At 40.6% G+C, this 16013-nt stretch overlaps 1 protein-coding gene across 11 annotated transcripts in view; it reads left to right on the forward strand.

Moving 5' to 3' along the window:
* The window catches only part of HSPG2 (heparan sulfate proteoglycan 2), a 2126006-nt gene that overhangs the window by 792200 nt on the left and 1317793 nt on the right, over window positions 1-16013 (forward strand). For all 11 annotated transcript variants that reach the window (XM_044063227.1, XM_044063230.1, XM_044063231.1 and 8 more), the window contains one exon: window positions 3033-3180. In XM_044063227.1, the coding sequence (XP_043919162.1) occupies window positions 3033-3180 (148 nt within the window). The remainder of the gene's footprint in view (window positions 1-3032; window positions 3181-16013) is intronic.

A 16013-nucleotide genomic window follows, 5' to 3' on the forward strand; every position in this document is an offset into this window, starting at 1 on the left:
TTGGTAGGCGCCGTTGAAAACTGTAGTGTTCAGTAGCTGTTTAAAGTAAAGGAATATTTTCTTAGTTATGGAGAGGCTGCCTTTGGTGTACAAGTGGCTGAATGCTGCAACCAGTTAAGTTTCTCATCTGGGCAACCAGCTTCCACTTCAGGCTGAGATTATTATTAGATTACTTTGAAACGTCATAGTCTTGCTGTGTTAGTATTACTATTTTCTGTCTTAAGTATCCTTTTTACATACCTTCATCTTATAGTTTCTTAATTTCATTTGCTCTCTTGCCTTTCTGACTTTAATTCTCCTGTTGTCCCCCTTGCCTATTTTCATTTGTCTTCTCTCACTGAGTGATGCATTCCATATATAACTTCTCCCTTGTGTAATTCTCTTTTCTTTTCCACTGCTACACTTTCCTTACAGTTCCTTTCCCTCAGTCTTAGAGTAAACTTTTCCTTCCTTAATGTCTCCCTTAGGCCTTCTCTGTCTTACACTCTCCTCCTTTACTCGGATAGGTATTGCATTAACCCTCACATCCCTCCTCAATCTTAATTGTTGAAGATGTTGATGGTATATTCGTGTGCAGGATACTGATGATAACGGGAGTACAGTTTACTATTTAAAGTAGTTTAATGAATTCAGAATCTGACAGAGGGGGGAGGTTTTTAGCAATTGTTTAGTAATATACAGTCTAACTTTGTATATTTTAAATTTGATTACTAACACTACTTCAGTATTGCATTTTTGTGCCTAGTTTGTGCATTTACTTATGCACTGTACTGCAAAATGTTTTCCAAGAAGTCAAAATGTGATCTTTGATTAATGTCAGCACTGTTTTCATGCTGTTTGTATTCATTTTTTTTATTTTTACTTTATTGAATACAGTTTTTTTATGTAACGTCATATATTTCAGTTAGTCCCAATACTTTATACTGTTTTCCACTTTAAATGGACTCTGTTAAGTTGGATTTGGGGTTATAAAACAGAATCAAGTTAAGTAATTAATACAGAAATCTCTTTGTCCTGCTGTTGACCTGTTACCTGAAGATTTATCTCACTTTTTTACTATGGGCATTGAAGGTGTACATTTGCTGCTGATTTGCACGTCTCACTTCTCTTACTTTTTGCTTGTGTGTTCATACGGCAACATTTTGTCTGTGCATGCTTCTTGGTTAAATCCAACAAATAATTTAATCCTCCCTGTAGGCATATGTTCTGTTTTTATTGAACTCAGTCACACCATGTAGTCTAAGGCAGTATCAGAGGACCAGAAATGCAATGAAGTGTGCAAGTTTAATGTTTCTGCAGGGTTTATGCTCGACATATTTCCTATCAGAATAGTACTGTTTTAAAAACCTTACTAATAAGTCATAGTAATTGGTTTATGTCTGATGAAATGTGCTGGCATTCTCAAATAGTCTTATTTGGCTCTTATACCCAGAGATAAAAATAGGAGTGATTTGAGGTAACTGAGTGTTATTTGAACCCATTCACTCTTTATACATTTGAGGTAAACAAATGATTAAATTGTAACTCATCGGTTTGATGCTGTGCTGGAGACAGAATTGTTTTTCATTTCTCTCTGTGTAAAAGCACAGGGCCTTTTGCCCTTTTAGTATGCTTGTCAAAGAAGACACAATTAAGGAAAAGGAGAGTTTGCAGGCTTAAAAGAAGAGAAAGTGGCAAAGTTAGCTATTATTTAATAAACTTCAAAGCTCTTCATCCATTCAGTTCCAGAAACCAAAGGCCAGTCAATTACAAGACACTTCTAGTCAGATAGTCTGAAAATAAAATGTCATAATCGAGACAGGGGCACTGCAAGATTTATTAAACCACGAGACTGCCCATTTCTTAGGAAGTTAATGAGAAACAGATTGGCATTGCAGTACAGGCAGCACGTGACTGTGATCTGCATAAAGATTAATAATTATATGCACCATTTCCACTCTTCATAGTTTATACGTTCTGGACCTTGCCCTTTGCATTGTTTACCTCTATGTACCCCCTTGATTGCCCCCGGTGGATTCTCCTCATGTGAAAGTGCCATTGCATGCTGTTTTCTATGATTGAAGTAGCATTTCATGTTCCACTCTTCATGGTTTATACGTTCTGGACCTTGCCCTTTGCATTATTTACCTCTATGTACCCCCTTGATTGCCCCCAGTGGATTCTCCTCATGTGAAAGTGTCATTGCATGCTGTTTTCCATGATTGAAGTAGCATTTCATGTTCCACTCTTCATGGTTTATACGTTCTGGACCTTGCCCTTTGCATTATTTACCTCTATGTACCCCCTTGATTGCCCCCAGTGGATTCTCCTCATGTGAAAGTGTCATTGCATGCTGTTTTCTATGACTGAAGTAGCATTTCATGCAGTGAGATGGGCATGTTGATTGCCTTGCAGCAAGTCACATGCACCCCATTCCATCAAGCTGCAACCTGCAACACCCCCCCCCCCACTCCGTTTTCACTTGGGTCAGCTTCCATATTTATCTTTAACCCTAAAAGTTGCCCAGTTCTGCTCAGAAAACATTTTTTTTCTGTACATGTTCTACTTCTTTGACACCCAGGGATTGCATCATTACCATCTGATGGGTTACTGCTGCTTTTCTGCAGCTTAGATAGAGGTTTTTTAGCAAGATCTGTATTATTATTATTGCAGAAATTTGATGCCTCAAGAGTACGATGCACACATTTCAAAGACTGTCATTGTTGCTGATATATCATTTTATATTTTTGGACATCTTTCAGAGCCTTTAGCAGTATACTTAAAATTGCAAACCTCTTTGCAATTGCTTGGTAATAATTAATCAAGCTACACTTATTACAAAACAATGGCATTCTTTCCCTTAGACTTCTGTAATCCAACCTTTTGTTTTTGTTTTTTTTTATGCTTGTTCATGATAGACATTTGGACTTTTCTTCCGCATGTTTTAGTCTTCTACTTTTTCAAGAGTGCAATCTTATTCCACTTAAAAGTCCTCAGAATTAAAAGATGTATTTTAATAACCTATTCATCCAAATTTTGTTCCTTTTGTTTAGATGTCCTAATGGGTACCGAGGACTGTCTTGTGAAAGATGTGCACCTGGATTTGAACGTGTCGCAAATGGAGTTTTACTTGGAATATGTGCAGGATGCAACTGTAATGGACATGCTAGTAGCTGTGACCCTGTGACTGGATATTGCCTGGTAAGAAAATCAAACGTAACTACATATACAATTTGTCAGCTAAAGAAAATCTGATACAGTTTGATACCAGACATACAGGGGCTATATTAATGTATAACTTTTTTTTCCAACGCGATTGATGAAACATTGTTTATTTTATGGTGATCAGCATAGAAGAGTGGAAATGTAAACAAAGCTTGTATTTCTGGTACTGTTTCACTTATGAATATGCAGGAAATTCGTAAGTGTGGGGTTTATGGATGCCTTGTAAGACAGACATAAATCAGCAAACAAAAAGAACGCCTTGGACCACGGTCTTCTCCTCTATAGTGTCAACACCAAAATCACAGAGCGCCAGTGAAATTAACGCTTTTATTCACCAAGAAAAAATAAATACATGCGTTTTCATCCTACATACAGGACTTCATCAGACAACCATTTTTGACTCAAAAAGCCATTTAAATAATCTCTAAGTCACCTGTTTAATTGTTAATCCAATGAAATACATCTCCTTCAATTTAAACTAACAAATCTCCCTTTACGTCTCATAAATATTAATGCCTACTCTCTGCAAGTGTCTTGTGCTGAAACTTGATCATTCCACATCATTTATTTATATAAATAATTTGAATTAAAATACATATAATAAACATTCATAAATAGTTTACTAATGAATTACTATAAAACATCTCATTAAAAATATCTTAAATAAATTAGTTTAAAAACTCAGGTATGTGAAGACTATATATTTGTTTCCTGTGTGTGTGTATCAATAAAGATTTCCTTAAACCTATGTTTCATGTATATTCTACCCCCATCTGGTGTTCATTTTAAAAATTACATGTTTAAGTTTTTCAAATGTTATTAGCCTTTAATTTCAACAGAGAAGAAATTGATATAAAGTCATTCATTCCTGGTTTATTTCCTGCATCGAGGTTGACCTGCCACCAAAGCTCCCTACTTTCTAATATTTCTTCCCACAGGCCACCTCTAATGTCTGGTTTAACTTGATCCAGAACAAAAAATTCATATTTAAATTTAGTGCAGGAAATGGAATGCCTATACAATGCATTTATGTTTTTCTTTTTTGTGATGTCATAAGAATGTTCGTATATCCTTCTTTTCAGTTGTCTTTCTGTCTTCCCTACATAAAATGACTGACAGGACTGACAGATAACAAGGTACACGACCCCTGTACTATCACAGTTAAAAAAACCTTTACTGCCTAACCATCTCATTCTGCTTTCAATATATACTTCTCCCCTGTTTATAATGTACGAACATTGGTGGCACCTGCCACACTTGTATGTTCCTACTTTATTTCTATTCCCTTTATTTTTACTATGTCCATTCCTTTCCATCAAATTTTTTAGGCTACAAGAGTTTCTATAAACTACTTTTGGTTCCATTTTGGTAATCTCTTCCATATCCGTTAAAGCGGAGAATTTATTCCATTCTCTGTTTAAAAATTCCTTTACTTTCCTATTGGAAGCATTGTATTCTACTACTAAACTTCTTTTGTATGTTTGTTGACCTATTTTGTTCTTGTTAACGTCATTTTGATTCTCATTATTAATCCTTCTCCCCAAAATTGGCTTAAATCTCTCCTGCCTTCCTTTTTCCACTTCGTTCTTTATTTTACTAATAAATTCTGCAGGATAACCACGTTCCAAGAACATTTTTTCTAGAACTTTACACTCTACTTCGAAATCATAGTCCCAACTGGTCATTCTAGACCCCCTGACAAATTGCCCCTTGACAATATTCTTTTTACTATGCAGAGGGTGGGCACTGTCGTAGTGCAAATAGGAATTGACATACGTCTCCTTTCTATGCACTTTAGTTTCATATTTTCCATCTCTTTTGTATAACTCTATATCTAAATATTTTAGTGTTTCTAAACTAGTAGAGTATGTAAATCTCAAGAAGTTAGTAGTTCCACTGATATATTCAAAAAATTCTAAAAATTTGTCAAACCCCCCTGTCCAAAGTAACACTATATCGTCCAAAAATCTGTGGTATGTTAACCAGTATTGTTTATATTCACTGTTAACTATATATTTTTCTTCCCATTTTAATAAAACAATGTTGGCATATGTGGGGGCACATGCCGCCCCATAGCCACTCCAGATTTTTGTTGATAATACTCCCCTTGGAACATAATAAAATTGAATTTCAACACATAATCCATAAGTGCTACACAAGCTATTTTGTCCTTTTGTTTTAATTTTTTGTCTTCAAAAATGCTCTCTTCGAACATTTCTATCCCTTCCTGGTAGGGGATGCAACTAAATAAATCAATGACATCAATTGTCACGAATAACATGTCCTCCCTATAGTGTTCAGGCTTTAATAGGCTCAAAAAGTCCCAGGAGTCCTTTAGTATAATTTCGTTGTTGACCCAAATGTGTTTACACTTGTAGTCAACAAATTTAGCCATTGCTTCAGTTTTAGAGCCACCTGCCGAAACTATTGGCCTTAGGGGGGGGTCATCCTTGTTTTTATGGATTTTAGGTATCCCAAATATTGTAGCTATTCTGGGTTTATTCACTTCTAAATACTTGAAAATGTTCATGTCTATTACTTCCTCAGTGAGTAAATCCTCTAACAAGTTATCTATTCGTTTGTATGCTACATTTACCTCATTCAGGGATACTATAGTATAGATGTTCTCATTCCTCAAAATTGCGTTCATCTTTCCATCATATATCAATTTATCCATAATAACAATTCCCCCTCCCTTGTCAGGTTTCATGACCCTGACTGTGGCATCACCACTTAATTCTTTTAGGACTACCTTTTCTTCTGCAGTTAAATTTTCATTACACCATACTTTGTTACTTTTGCTCCTCACCCCTTCTACTAAAACATTCTCAAAATTTTTTATTTGAGGTAAAAGGGGGGGGTTGTATGTCGATTTTCTAGTTAGTCCATCTCCTTTCATTCCTTGTTTTTCCATTCCTGCCCTTAAAGCCATTACTTCTAAATTAATTTTTCTTGTAAATAGCTTTATATCTAGGATGGTTCTTGTGGAGTCACCTTTTACATGGGAATGAACTTCAACCCCTTACTCAATAAAGTAAAGTGTGGTATAGTCAAATTTATGTTCCCAAAATTGTAAATGCTAAATTCATTATAAGTGTATTTAGTGTTGTCCCTATTTATTGCTTTATTTTCTATGCTTCTAATGGGAGTCAGGTTCTCTGAAGGGGGGGTAATGTCTATTAAAATCTCCCCCTCCCCCTTCTCCCCCCCCGTTGCTGAAAATTTTCTCCCCTTTCTTGGTAGTCAGTTTCATAAACTCTTCTTCCCACCAACGGGGGGAATTCTTGATCATATGTCTCTGTTTCCCATTCAAAATTATTCCTATTCACATACCCTTCTTGTTTTTTAAAAAAATGTTTATTGTTTTTCCTCATAAAACCTTTTGTATTGTACCTTTTTTCTATAGGCTTGGGGTAGCAAAGGTCATTCTCATATTCAGTAATGTCCCTTCTTAACTTCCCCATCTTTCGTTGTGTAATGTTCTCACATTTAGTGTCAATGTCCCTTCTAATGTTATAAAATCTATCCCTTTCTTCCTTTATGTTAAAAATTAAATCAGACTCTATACTTTTGTCTAATTCTTCAATTTCATTCTCTAATTCACTTTGCTTACTTTCATTTTCTTCAATTATTGCTTTCAATATTTCAAGCCCACAATTGTTAAATATTTTCAACAAACATTTGTGGAAGTGGGACCCCACAGTAACATTGTTAGGGTATTTAACCACCCTCAAACCTTTAGGAACAATTTCCCTTTTCAAACACTCTCTTAGGTAGGCATTTTCTATACTAAAAACCCTATATTTCATCATGTAATCATACATTTTGTCCATTTTCACTCTGTATGAATTACCATCTTTAACACTAAAGTCATTTTGTGTAACTGTAATGGACATGCTAGTAGCTGTGACCCTGTGACTGGATATTGCCTGGTAAGAAAATCAAACGTGACTACATATACAATTTGTCAGCTAAAGAAAATCTGATACAGTTTGATACCAGACATACAGGGGCTATATTAATGTATAACTTTTTTTTCCAACGCGATTGATGAAACATTGTTTATTTTATGGTGATCAGCATAGAAGAGTGGAAATGTAAACAAAGCTTGTATTTCTGGTACTGTTTCACTTATGAATATGCAGGAAATTCGTAAGTGTGGGGTTTATGGATGCCTTGTAAGACAGACATAGATCACCCTTTAGCAGTCTATAGGAGACTAAGTAGAAGGAAAGGTCCTCAAGGCAAGGCCCTGTGCATAAGGCAGGTTTGTTGAACCTTGTATTCTTTTTGTAAAGAACCACTGAGATAACCCCTAGCCTGGAATGATCTGCAGACTTAGTCTGCCATATACCTTCAGCAGTTGCTACCATTTCAGAGAACTAAATACCAAAAAGGAGTAGGCCCAGTACCAAACCCTAGAGGACTGTGCAAGTGACTGGCCTGTTGGTGGATGTGGCCTCACCTATTTTGACCTTCTAGGACCTATCAGTGAGTCAGTTGGCTATCTAGTGGGTGATAAAAGGGTTGAAACCTAATTTAGTGAGCTTGTTTATAATGCCTGAGTGGGGTATTGTATCAAAAGCCTTGGCCAGGTCAAGGTCAGCTGTGTGCATAGCCTTCCCCTCATCCATTTCTTTGGTGACCCTCTCAAAGAAGTCCACCAGATGTAATAGGCATGGCTTTTCTTTAACAAAGCCAAACTGTGATCAGTCCAGCATTTGCAAGTTACCTATGCCCTCATTTATCATGTGTATGATGATTCTTTCCATGACCTTATATATGAGGCTGGTCAGACTTATGGGCTTGTAGTTCCCCAGATTGGTGGTTGGACCTCCTTTTTGCAGGGGAATAACCAGATGGCTTAGTGGTTAAGGTCTTGACCTCCCATGCACAAGGTACTAGGTTCGATCCTGACTTCCGACCAATGCCTGTTTGTAGTCTGCAGGTTCTCCTTTGTCTCCATGGGGTTTCTCCCATGTCTGAAAAACATGCTGAGTGTTTCCATCTCAAACTCACCAATGAATGGAGCTGTGGGCAGCAGCACAGTCTGTGCATGGTGCCCTATAGGGGGAAGAGTTGTACAGACCAACCGCTTTGGGCATCTACTGTGGTGTGCAGTATCCTCAAGATAGGAGAACACGGATCACAGACTGGGTGCCTTGGCAGGGCTAGCCACTCAATGGTGTAAAATATGGCTCAAGGTGATTCAGTCATGTTGACTAATGTCGCCAAAAATGGGCATGGGTAGTTACCGATGATAAGTGGGTTGAGGACCCGGCCTACTCTTACCCACGCCAGGGACCCGTGCTAACAGTGAGAGAGGTATATGTGCCCCTGTTGGTCAGTGTGTGCCTGCCATAAAGCCCAGCAGCCTGGGTCAATAAATTACTGGCTGGCCAGTGTCTAGTTGCCCAGCCTGGGTTACCTGGGATAGCTCTGTTGAGCGAAAGCTGGACGTAAAATCAGCCAACCTGCCAAATATGAACTGAGAATTAATATGCTTAATGTAGGTTCACTGACAGGACACAGCTTGGAAGTGGATGACATGATGATACAGAGGAGGCTAGACATACTATGTGTCCAGGAGATGAGATGGAAGGGCAGTGCAGAAAAGACACTTGGCTTGTGATCCAGAGTCTACTACTCAGGTGGAGTCGGGCTAGAAATGGTGTAGGAATTGTGGTGAGAGAGAGCCTTCAGAAGGCAGTAAGGAATATCATCAGAATTAATGACAGATTCATGGCAGTCAGACTCCAGTGTAATGATAGGATAGTATTCATAATCTCAGTTTATGCCCCACAGCAGAGTTGTGATATTGAGGAAAAGAGTGCAATCAGACAGCAGTTGCACGACCTACTAGATAAAGCAAGACAACATGAATTGGTGTTGATAATGGGTGACTTGAATGCACATATCGGGACAGACAAAACAGGATATAAGGACTGCCTGGGTCCACATGGCTGGAGCAACAGGAATAAAGAAGGAGAAGCCATTCTAGACTTCTGTCTGGCAAATGGATTGACAATAGCCAACACATGGTTCAGAAAGAGAGACAGTCACAAGATCACATACAAAAGTAATCAACATGCAATTCAGGTAGACTTCCTCCTAGTAAGAAAAAGGCACTGGGGCAGAATCCATGATTGCAAAGTCATCCTCAGTGAAACAGTCATCCCACAGGATAAACCATTAGTTGCCACAATCAGCTGCAAGCAGTGGTCAGAGAAGGCTCTAAGGTCAGCAGAGACCAGGCTGAAGACCTGGAAGTTGACTGGAGAGAAAGTACAACAGTTCAATGAATTACTCAGGGCTCTAGCACCCCAGGAAGAGGAGGAAGTAGATGCAGTTGAAGAAGAATGGCATTGCCTAAAAACAGCATGTGTTAGGACTACAGAAAAGATATGTGGCCGAGCCAGGTATGGAAATAAGGTACATAAGGAAAGCTGGTGGTGGAATGCAGAAGTCCAGGAAGTCATCAAAAGAAAAAATGAGTGCAGGAAGAAATTGGAGACAGAAATGATTGACCAGGCTAGGCAGGACTACTGGTTGGCTAACAAAGAAGCATGAAAGAAGTTGCAATAGCAAAGAATAGGGCATTGGAGGCACTGTACCAACTTCTGGAAAGTGACTCAGTAAGAGGCACAAAGAAACTATACCAGGTTGCAAGGCAAAGACAGAAACATAAAGAAGATAGTCAGACACCCTTCATAAGGGGTGCCAGCTACAACCTGCTCACCAGCCCAGAGGACATCAGCAGCAGATAGAAGGAATATTTCCAGCAGCTTCTGAATGAAGAAAACCACACAGAAGCTGTACTGCCCCAGAAACAGCCTATGATGAGAGAAGAAGAGGAGCCCAAAATAGAAGACGTAAGAACAGCACTAAGGAAGATGAAGTCAGGGAAAGCAGCAGGCTCAGATGAGGGCACTGCAGATATGATAAAGATGCTGGGTGAGATAGGGGAGAAATGGCTCCTGAGAGTACTAATAGCAGTGTGGAGAGAAAGGTGTATCCCAGATGACTGGAGAATAAGCATAGTCATGCCAGTGTGCAAGAATAAAGGGGACATTCACAACTGTGGGCAGTACAGAGACATCAAACTCCTATCACATTGCATGAAAGATCTGGAGAGGGTGATTTGATAAATGGATACGCAGAGTAGTAGAATGTAAGATGGGAGATGAGCAGTTTGGATTTAGATCAGGATGCAGCACAATTGACCCGATGTTTGCACTGAGACAGATACTTGAGAAGAAGCTAGAGATGAGAAGAGAGTCCAACTGGGCATTCCTAGACTTGGAGAAGGCATATGACAAGGTCCCAAGTAAGCTGATCTGGGCAGTACTGCGGTGGTTTGAAGTCCTGGAAACATTGGTGGAATTAGTGCAGGCTATGTACAAGGACCCAATGACTCGAGTATAAACAGTGTCCAGCCTCACAGAGGGGTTCCCATTGGGTGTGGGTGTACATCAGGTTTCAGCTCTGAACCCACTGCTGTTCATACTGGTGATGGACTAAATAAGCAAACAGGTTGGAGGGGACAGATCAACAAAGCTGCTGTATGCAGACAACGTGGCAGTACAGGCAGACTCTGAGCTAGAACTTCAGCAAAGGATAGGAGAATGGAATGCAAATCTGAAGGCACATGGGATGAAACTAAGCACAGATAAGATGGTGGTAATGGCAGCAAATTGGGGAAATCAGAAGAAGCTGAGACTAGAGATAGAAGGGAAGATAGTGGAACAGGTAAACAGCTTCAAGTATCTGGGAGTAGTTGAGGAGAAGGGTAGTCTGAATGAAGAGGTCAAAGCTAGAATCAGAGGGGCTGCAGCCAACTGGCATAGAGTATCAGGTGTAGTGTTTGACAGAAGAATGCCAAAGAAGCTGAAAAGTAAGGTTTACAAGCCATGGTGTAACCAGTACTACTTAGGTTCATAGGTAAGTACTAGGCTATCGGCCCTAGGGGGCTATACAAGTCTAGCCAAACGAGTTCCCTGGCTTTTGCCACCCAAGAAAATTATTTTCCTGTGACCCTGTCAAACAAAGCCACAGCAGTGATTCCTGGGTTGAATTTCCTATTACCCATCCAATTGTCAAGTTTTCTCTTAAAGAGGGCTAATGAGGAGCTTTGCTTGACATGAATGGGCAGCCTATTCCACAGCAGGGGAAGTCTCTGGGACAGGAATCTATCCCACCAGCATGTTCTGTTTATTGTGGTGACAAGGTTTAGGTCCCTGGAGCATGTGGCTCAGAGAGATTGGTATTTCTTTAAGTGCAGCATGTCCATCAGGTCTGGGTTAGACATGGCTTTGTATGTTAGGCAGAGATCGCCCCGGAGTATGTGATATGCAACAGAGTAGAGCTGAAGTTTTTTGAGATGGTCAGCGTATGGCATATGTTTGAGGCTGGTAATCCTTATAGTGAGGTATTTCTGTGGCCTTTCCAGCTGTTGCAGATGTCTTGCGAGGTACATGGCAAATGGGGCATTGTATTCTATGATGGGTCTAATAAGGGATGAGTACAGAGGAACAATGACCTCTCTTTTTCTGGAGGAGAACCCCTTTGTGATGAGGTGTGCCACATAGAAGGAATTCCTGACTACTGTGGTGACATGATTATCAAAGGAGAGACTACTATCCACCTGTGTCCCAAGGTCTCTTATCACACTTTTGGTGTTTAGTAGGCTACCGCCTATGTGGTAGTTCATGGTATGGTATTTTTCCCAAAGGGAATGACAATGCACTTCTTGGCATTGAGCTTTAGGCCATGATTTTGACACCAAACTTCAGTCTCAGTGAGGCCTCTTTGTAGAGTGTCCACATCTGCAGGTGAATCTATTATGGTTCCAAGTTTGCAGTCATCTGCGAATTTCATTAGCCAGAGACCAGCTGTATTAGCCTGGACTTCAGAGAAGTAGATACTGAACAGGGGAGGACCCAGGACCAAACCTTGTGGTACTCCGCTTGTCACTGGTCTGTAGTCAGATTTGGAGTCAGCTACTTTCACTGTGTGGGTTTTGTCAATGAGCCAGTTGGCCACCCATCTTGTGACATAGGGATTTATGCCTAGCCCAGTGAGTTTATCTATAATACCAGAATGGGGGATGGTGTAGAAAGCCTTGGTGAGGTCAAGATCGGCTGTGTGCCCTACCTTACCTTCGTCTGCGGCTCCAGTGACTGCTTCATAGAAGTCAATCAGGTTTAGGAGACATAATCTTCCCTTTACAAACCCAAACTGAGTGGGGTCCAGAGTTTGGAGGTTACCTATGTCTTTGTTTATAAGCTCTAGGGTGATGCATTCCATGGCCTTGCAGACCAGGCTCGTCAGGCTAATAGGGCGGTAGTTTCCAGGGTCTGTGGTGGCACCCCCTTTGTAGAGTGAGATAACTGCTGCTGTGTCCCATTCCTTAGTCACAAGGCCTGAAGTGAGGCTATGTTGAACATGGTACTTAGGTGGGGTGCCAGTTTGTTCCGTAGTTCATGCCAAACGCAGCCTGGGATGTTGTCCGGTCCCATAGATGCTCTGTTCTTGGCTTTAGAGAGTGCGGTCTTCACCTGTGCAGCCATGATTTCAGGGGCTTTGCAATCATCTGGTATGGGGATGGGCCCTTTGGGGGTGAGGGGAGGTGAAGTTAGCACTGAACCTGTCTGTCAGGATGTTGGCAATATCAGTTGGTTCAGTAAATGTAGTGCCATTCTGCTGTAGTTCAGAGCAGATCTGAGTGTTGCCATTGAGATTCTTGACATAGCTGTAGAAGGCTTTGTGGTTGTCTTTAGAGTCCAAGGTGATTTTATTTTCGTAACTAGCTTTGGAAGATATTATGAGGGGTCTCAGCTTCTTGCTCAGGCTGACCAGGGAGTTCCTGCAGTCATGGGATTTTACTCTTTTCTGAAACAGTTTCTTCCTTCTCTTGTACAGCTTGTTTATGGCAGGGAACCACCAGATTGGCTTCCTTTTTCTGGAGGATAGTGTCTTGGTTCTGTTGGGGATGGCACGGTCCATGCACTCATGTATGTGCTTATACAGTGCATTTGTATATGATTCAGCAGTCTTGCCAATATTTTCCATCAGTATGGGTGTAATGATGTTTACCACTTCTGACTTAAGAAGCATGAAGTTGGCTTTGGAGAAGTTTTTTTTACGTTAGTTTCCTTAATGGGGGGATATGGATGTCTAGGGTGATTAGCTTGTAGTCGGACTTGACCAGCGAGGAGTTCACCTCTAGCGTGGAGTATCTATTACCCATATTGGTAATGACCAGGTCCAGGATGTTGCTACCCCTGTTAGGGGTATGCACAAGCTGATCCAGGGCATTGGAACTGATGAATTCCAGAAAACGTTGGGAAAATGAGTTAGTACATGAGTAATTTTCCCAGTTGATGGAGGGGTAGTTGAAATCTTCCAAAATTAGGGTATTGGGCTATATCTTAATATTATCCAGTATATCGAAAAACATGGAGTGGGTGTCCTGGGGCATGGCAGGGGATCTGTAACATGCTACAACCTGAATTGCAGTCTTGCCCAGTGTTAATTGTACTTGGATAATTTCAGAGGCATTATGTTGAGCAACTAGCCTGGAGGCTTGGATATCCTTTATGAATATGGACACGCCTCCTCCTTTAGTATTTCAGTCCAGGTTGGGTGGCAGAAAGGTGTGGTAAGAATTGTAGCCTGGTAATGCAGGAGTGCTCTCTGGATCCTTAAACCAGGTATCTGTCACTGCACAGATGTCGATGTTTTCCTTCTTGAGGAGAGCCTTGAGTGTGTGTATTTTGAGGTTTCGACTTCTAGCATTGAGTAGCATTACCCTTAGATTTCGCTTGTTTATATTTACTATGGTGATGTGTTTGTTGTTTGAGCCTTGACAAAAAAGGCACTATAGGGGGTGGCAAGAGCCTTGGACAGTATCCAGAATTTCAGCGGTGACAGGTGCAGGCCATCTCTGGCAAAGCATCATGGCCTATTGATCATGTCATCCCAGGCAGACAGATGCTGGATCCCCTTGGAATAACACCAGAGTCTTAGCCAATTGTTTAAGTCAGTCGTTTTGTTCTTGTACTGTGGTATCATTTTGGGTGATGCCAGGATGTTACTCATGGCTAGTGTCACATCTGCCTGGGCCACATGGCCAGAGAGCTCCTCCATGTGTCTTTTCATGTACTCCAGGGAGGTACATCTCAGGTCATTCACTCCAACATGGACAATGACGGAGTCATACTTGTATTTGTTGTGGAGTGACCTGAGTGTGTGCGTTATATGACGGATCCTGGCACCCAACAGGCAGCTGACAGTGACTTTCTCCTTGTTCAGCCTGGTGAGGGGACATCAGTGTGCCTGACTATAGAGTCGCCAATGACTAGTGTGCTGGGTACATTGTTTTGCCTTATGGGCTGAGGTTGAGTGGCACACTGATTTTGTGAGCTATTTGTCATTTGGATAGTGTTGGGGGGTGGTGGTTGCTAGCATTTCAGCTTTAGAGATCTCTGTTGTTTGGGTAGATTTTTATTGAGAACCTCCGCAAATGTAGGTGTATGTTTTGTATTACTAAGTGTGGGTTTGGGAGGTGCAGGTTTTGATGGACTATGTGTTGAGTGCAGTGTGGTGTTAACCTTGTCCTCTTGACTGTCTAGTCCAGTCTTGGATTGAGAGAGCTTGGCTTCCAGTTTGGCTATATAAGTGCATCTCTCACAGGTTGTAGTGTTGGGTGGTAGGAGGAGAGGGTTGTCATTGTATATGAGGCAATTGCTACGTTGCCCCAAGATGCCCAGATTCATCAGGTGAACAGGGAAAAACACCAGGCGCTGACCCTTGGACATGCCTGGTTAGTGCTTATTAATTTAAGTACTGGGAGCTGATTTCCTCTTGATTAGTGAGGAAAGTTGAATGCTACAGTAATTTGTAGATTATTTAGTGCTTGCAACAAGTGTTGGACAATTGCGGAGCACCAGGAACAGTTATGAGTGCTAAAACTAGAAGACTGGCTAGTTTAAGGGTACAGAAACAGTTTTGAGTGCTAAAACTAGAAGATGTGGTAATTTTAAGGGAACAGAAACAGTTTTGAGTGCTAAAACTAGAAGACTGGCTAGTTCAAGAGAACAGAAACAGTTTTGAGTGCTAAAACTAGAAGACTGGCTAGTTATAAGTGAAAAATCTAGAGAGCAGACGTTCTGGCACTGGGAATAGTTTAACCGCAGTTAAACGCCGCTGTGTGGTGCGCAAAACTGCGCAAACATGGGTTTTTAAACAGAAAGGTGAAAGGAATAGAAATAGCTCAAAACGGCCAATAAAACTACAGATTCTGATCTGAAACCACTCCTCCAGGTGACAGATAGGCTGTTTCAAAGCTCACCACTCTCACTGATGAACAGAGAAGCTTTCCTCTATCTCAGAAAGGTCTGGACAATGCAGAAACTTACAAACAGCCCAGAATTCAGCAAAATATGAAAATCCGACTCTACTAGCTCTAGAAAGGTGGGAAACGAGTACAGAGATAGGATTTTTTTTTTCAAAAGTTAGAGCAGATACAAGTAAAAAACACTTTTAAAGCAGGAAAATGTTATTGCACTTGAATGTGTAGTCGTTTACAATTAAACAGATGAAAAAACACTTAAAAACAATCAATTAAAGTGCAACAATATAAGAATTCTAAAAGCAGCTCAGATAAGTAGCGCAGTTTATAAAAAACGGTCAGAATAATGTGGCTAGTAAAAATAAGCAATAAAAAGCAAAAGAGAGGTACTTAAGCCACTCAAAGCCTCCATTTTCTCTCTCTGCTGCTGTAGGACTCTGCAGGACACCCAGGCAGG

Source organism: Protopterus annectens, chromosome 2.part1 (assembly GCF_019279795.1).
Source record: "Protopterus annectens isolate FY-2018-M chromosome 2.part1, PAN1.0, whole genome shotgun sequence".
Taxonomy (NCBI): Eukaryota; Metazoa; Chordata; order Ceratodontiformes; family Protopteridae; genus Protopterus; species Protopterus annectens.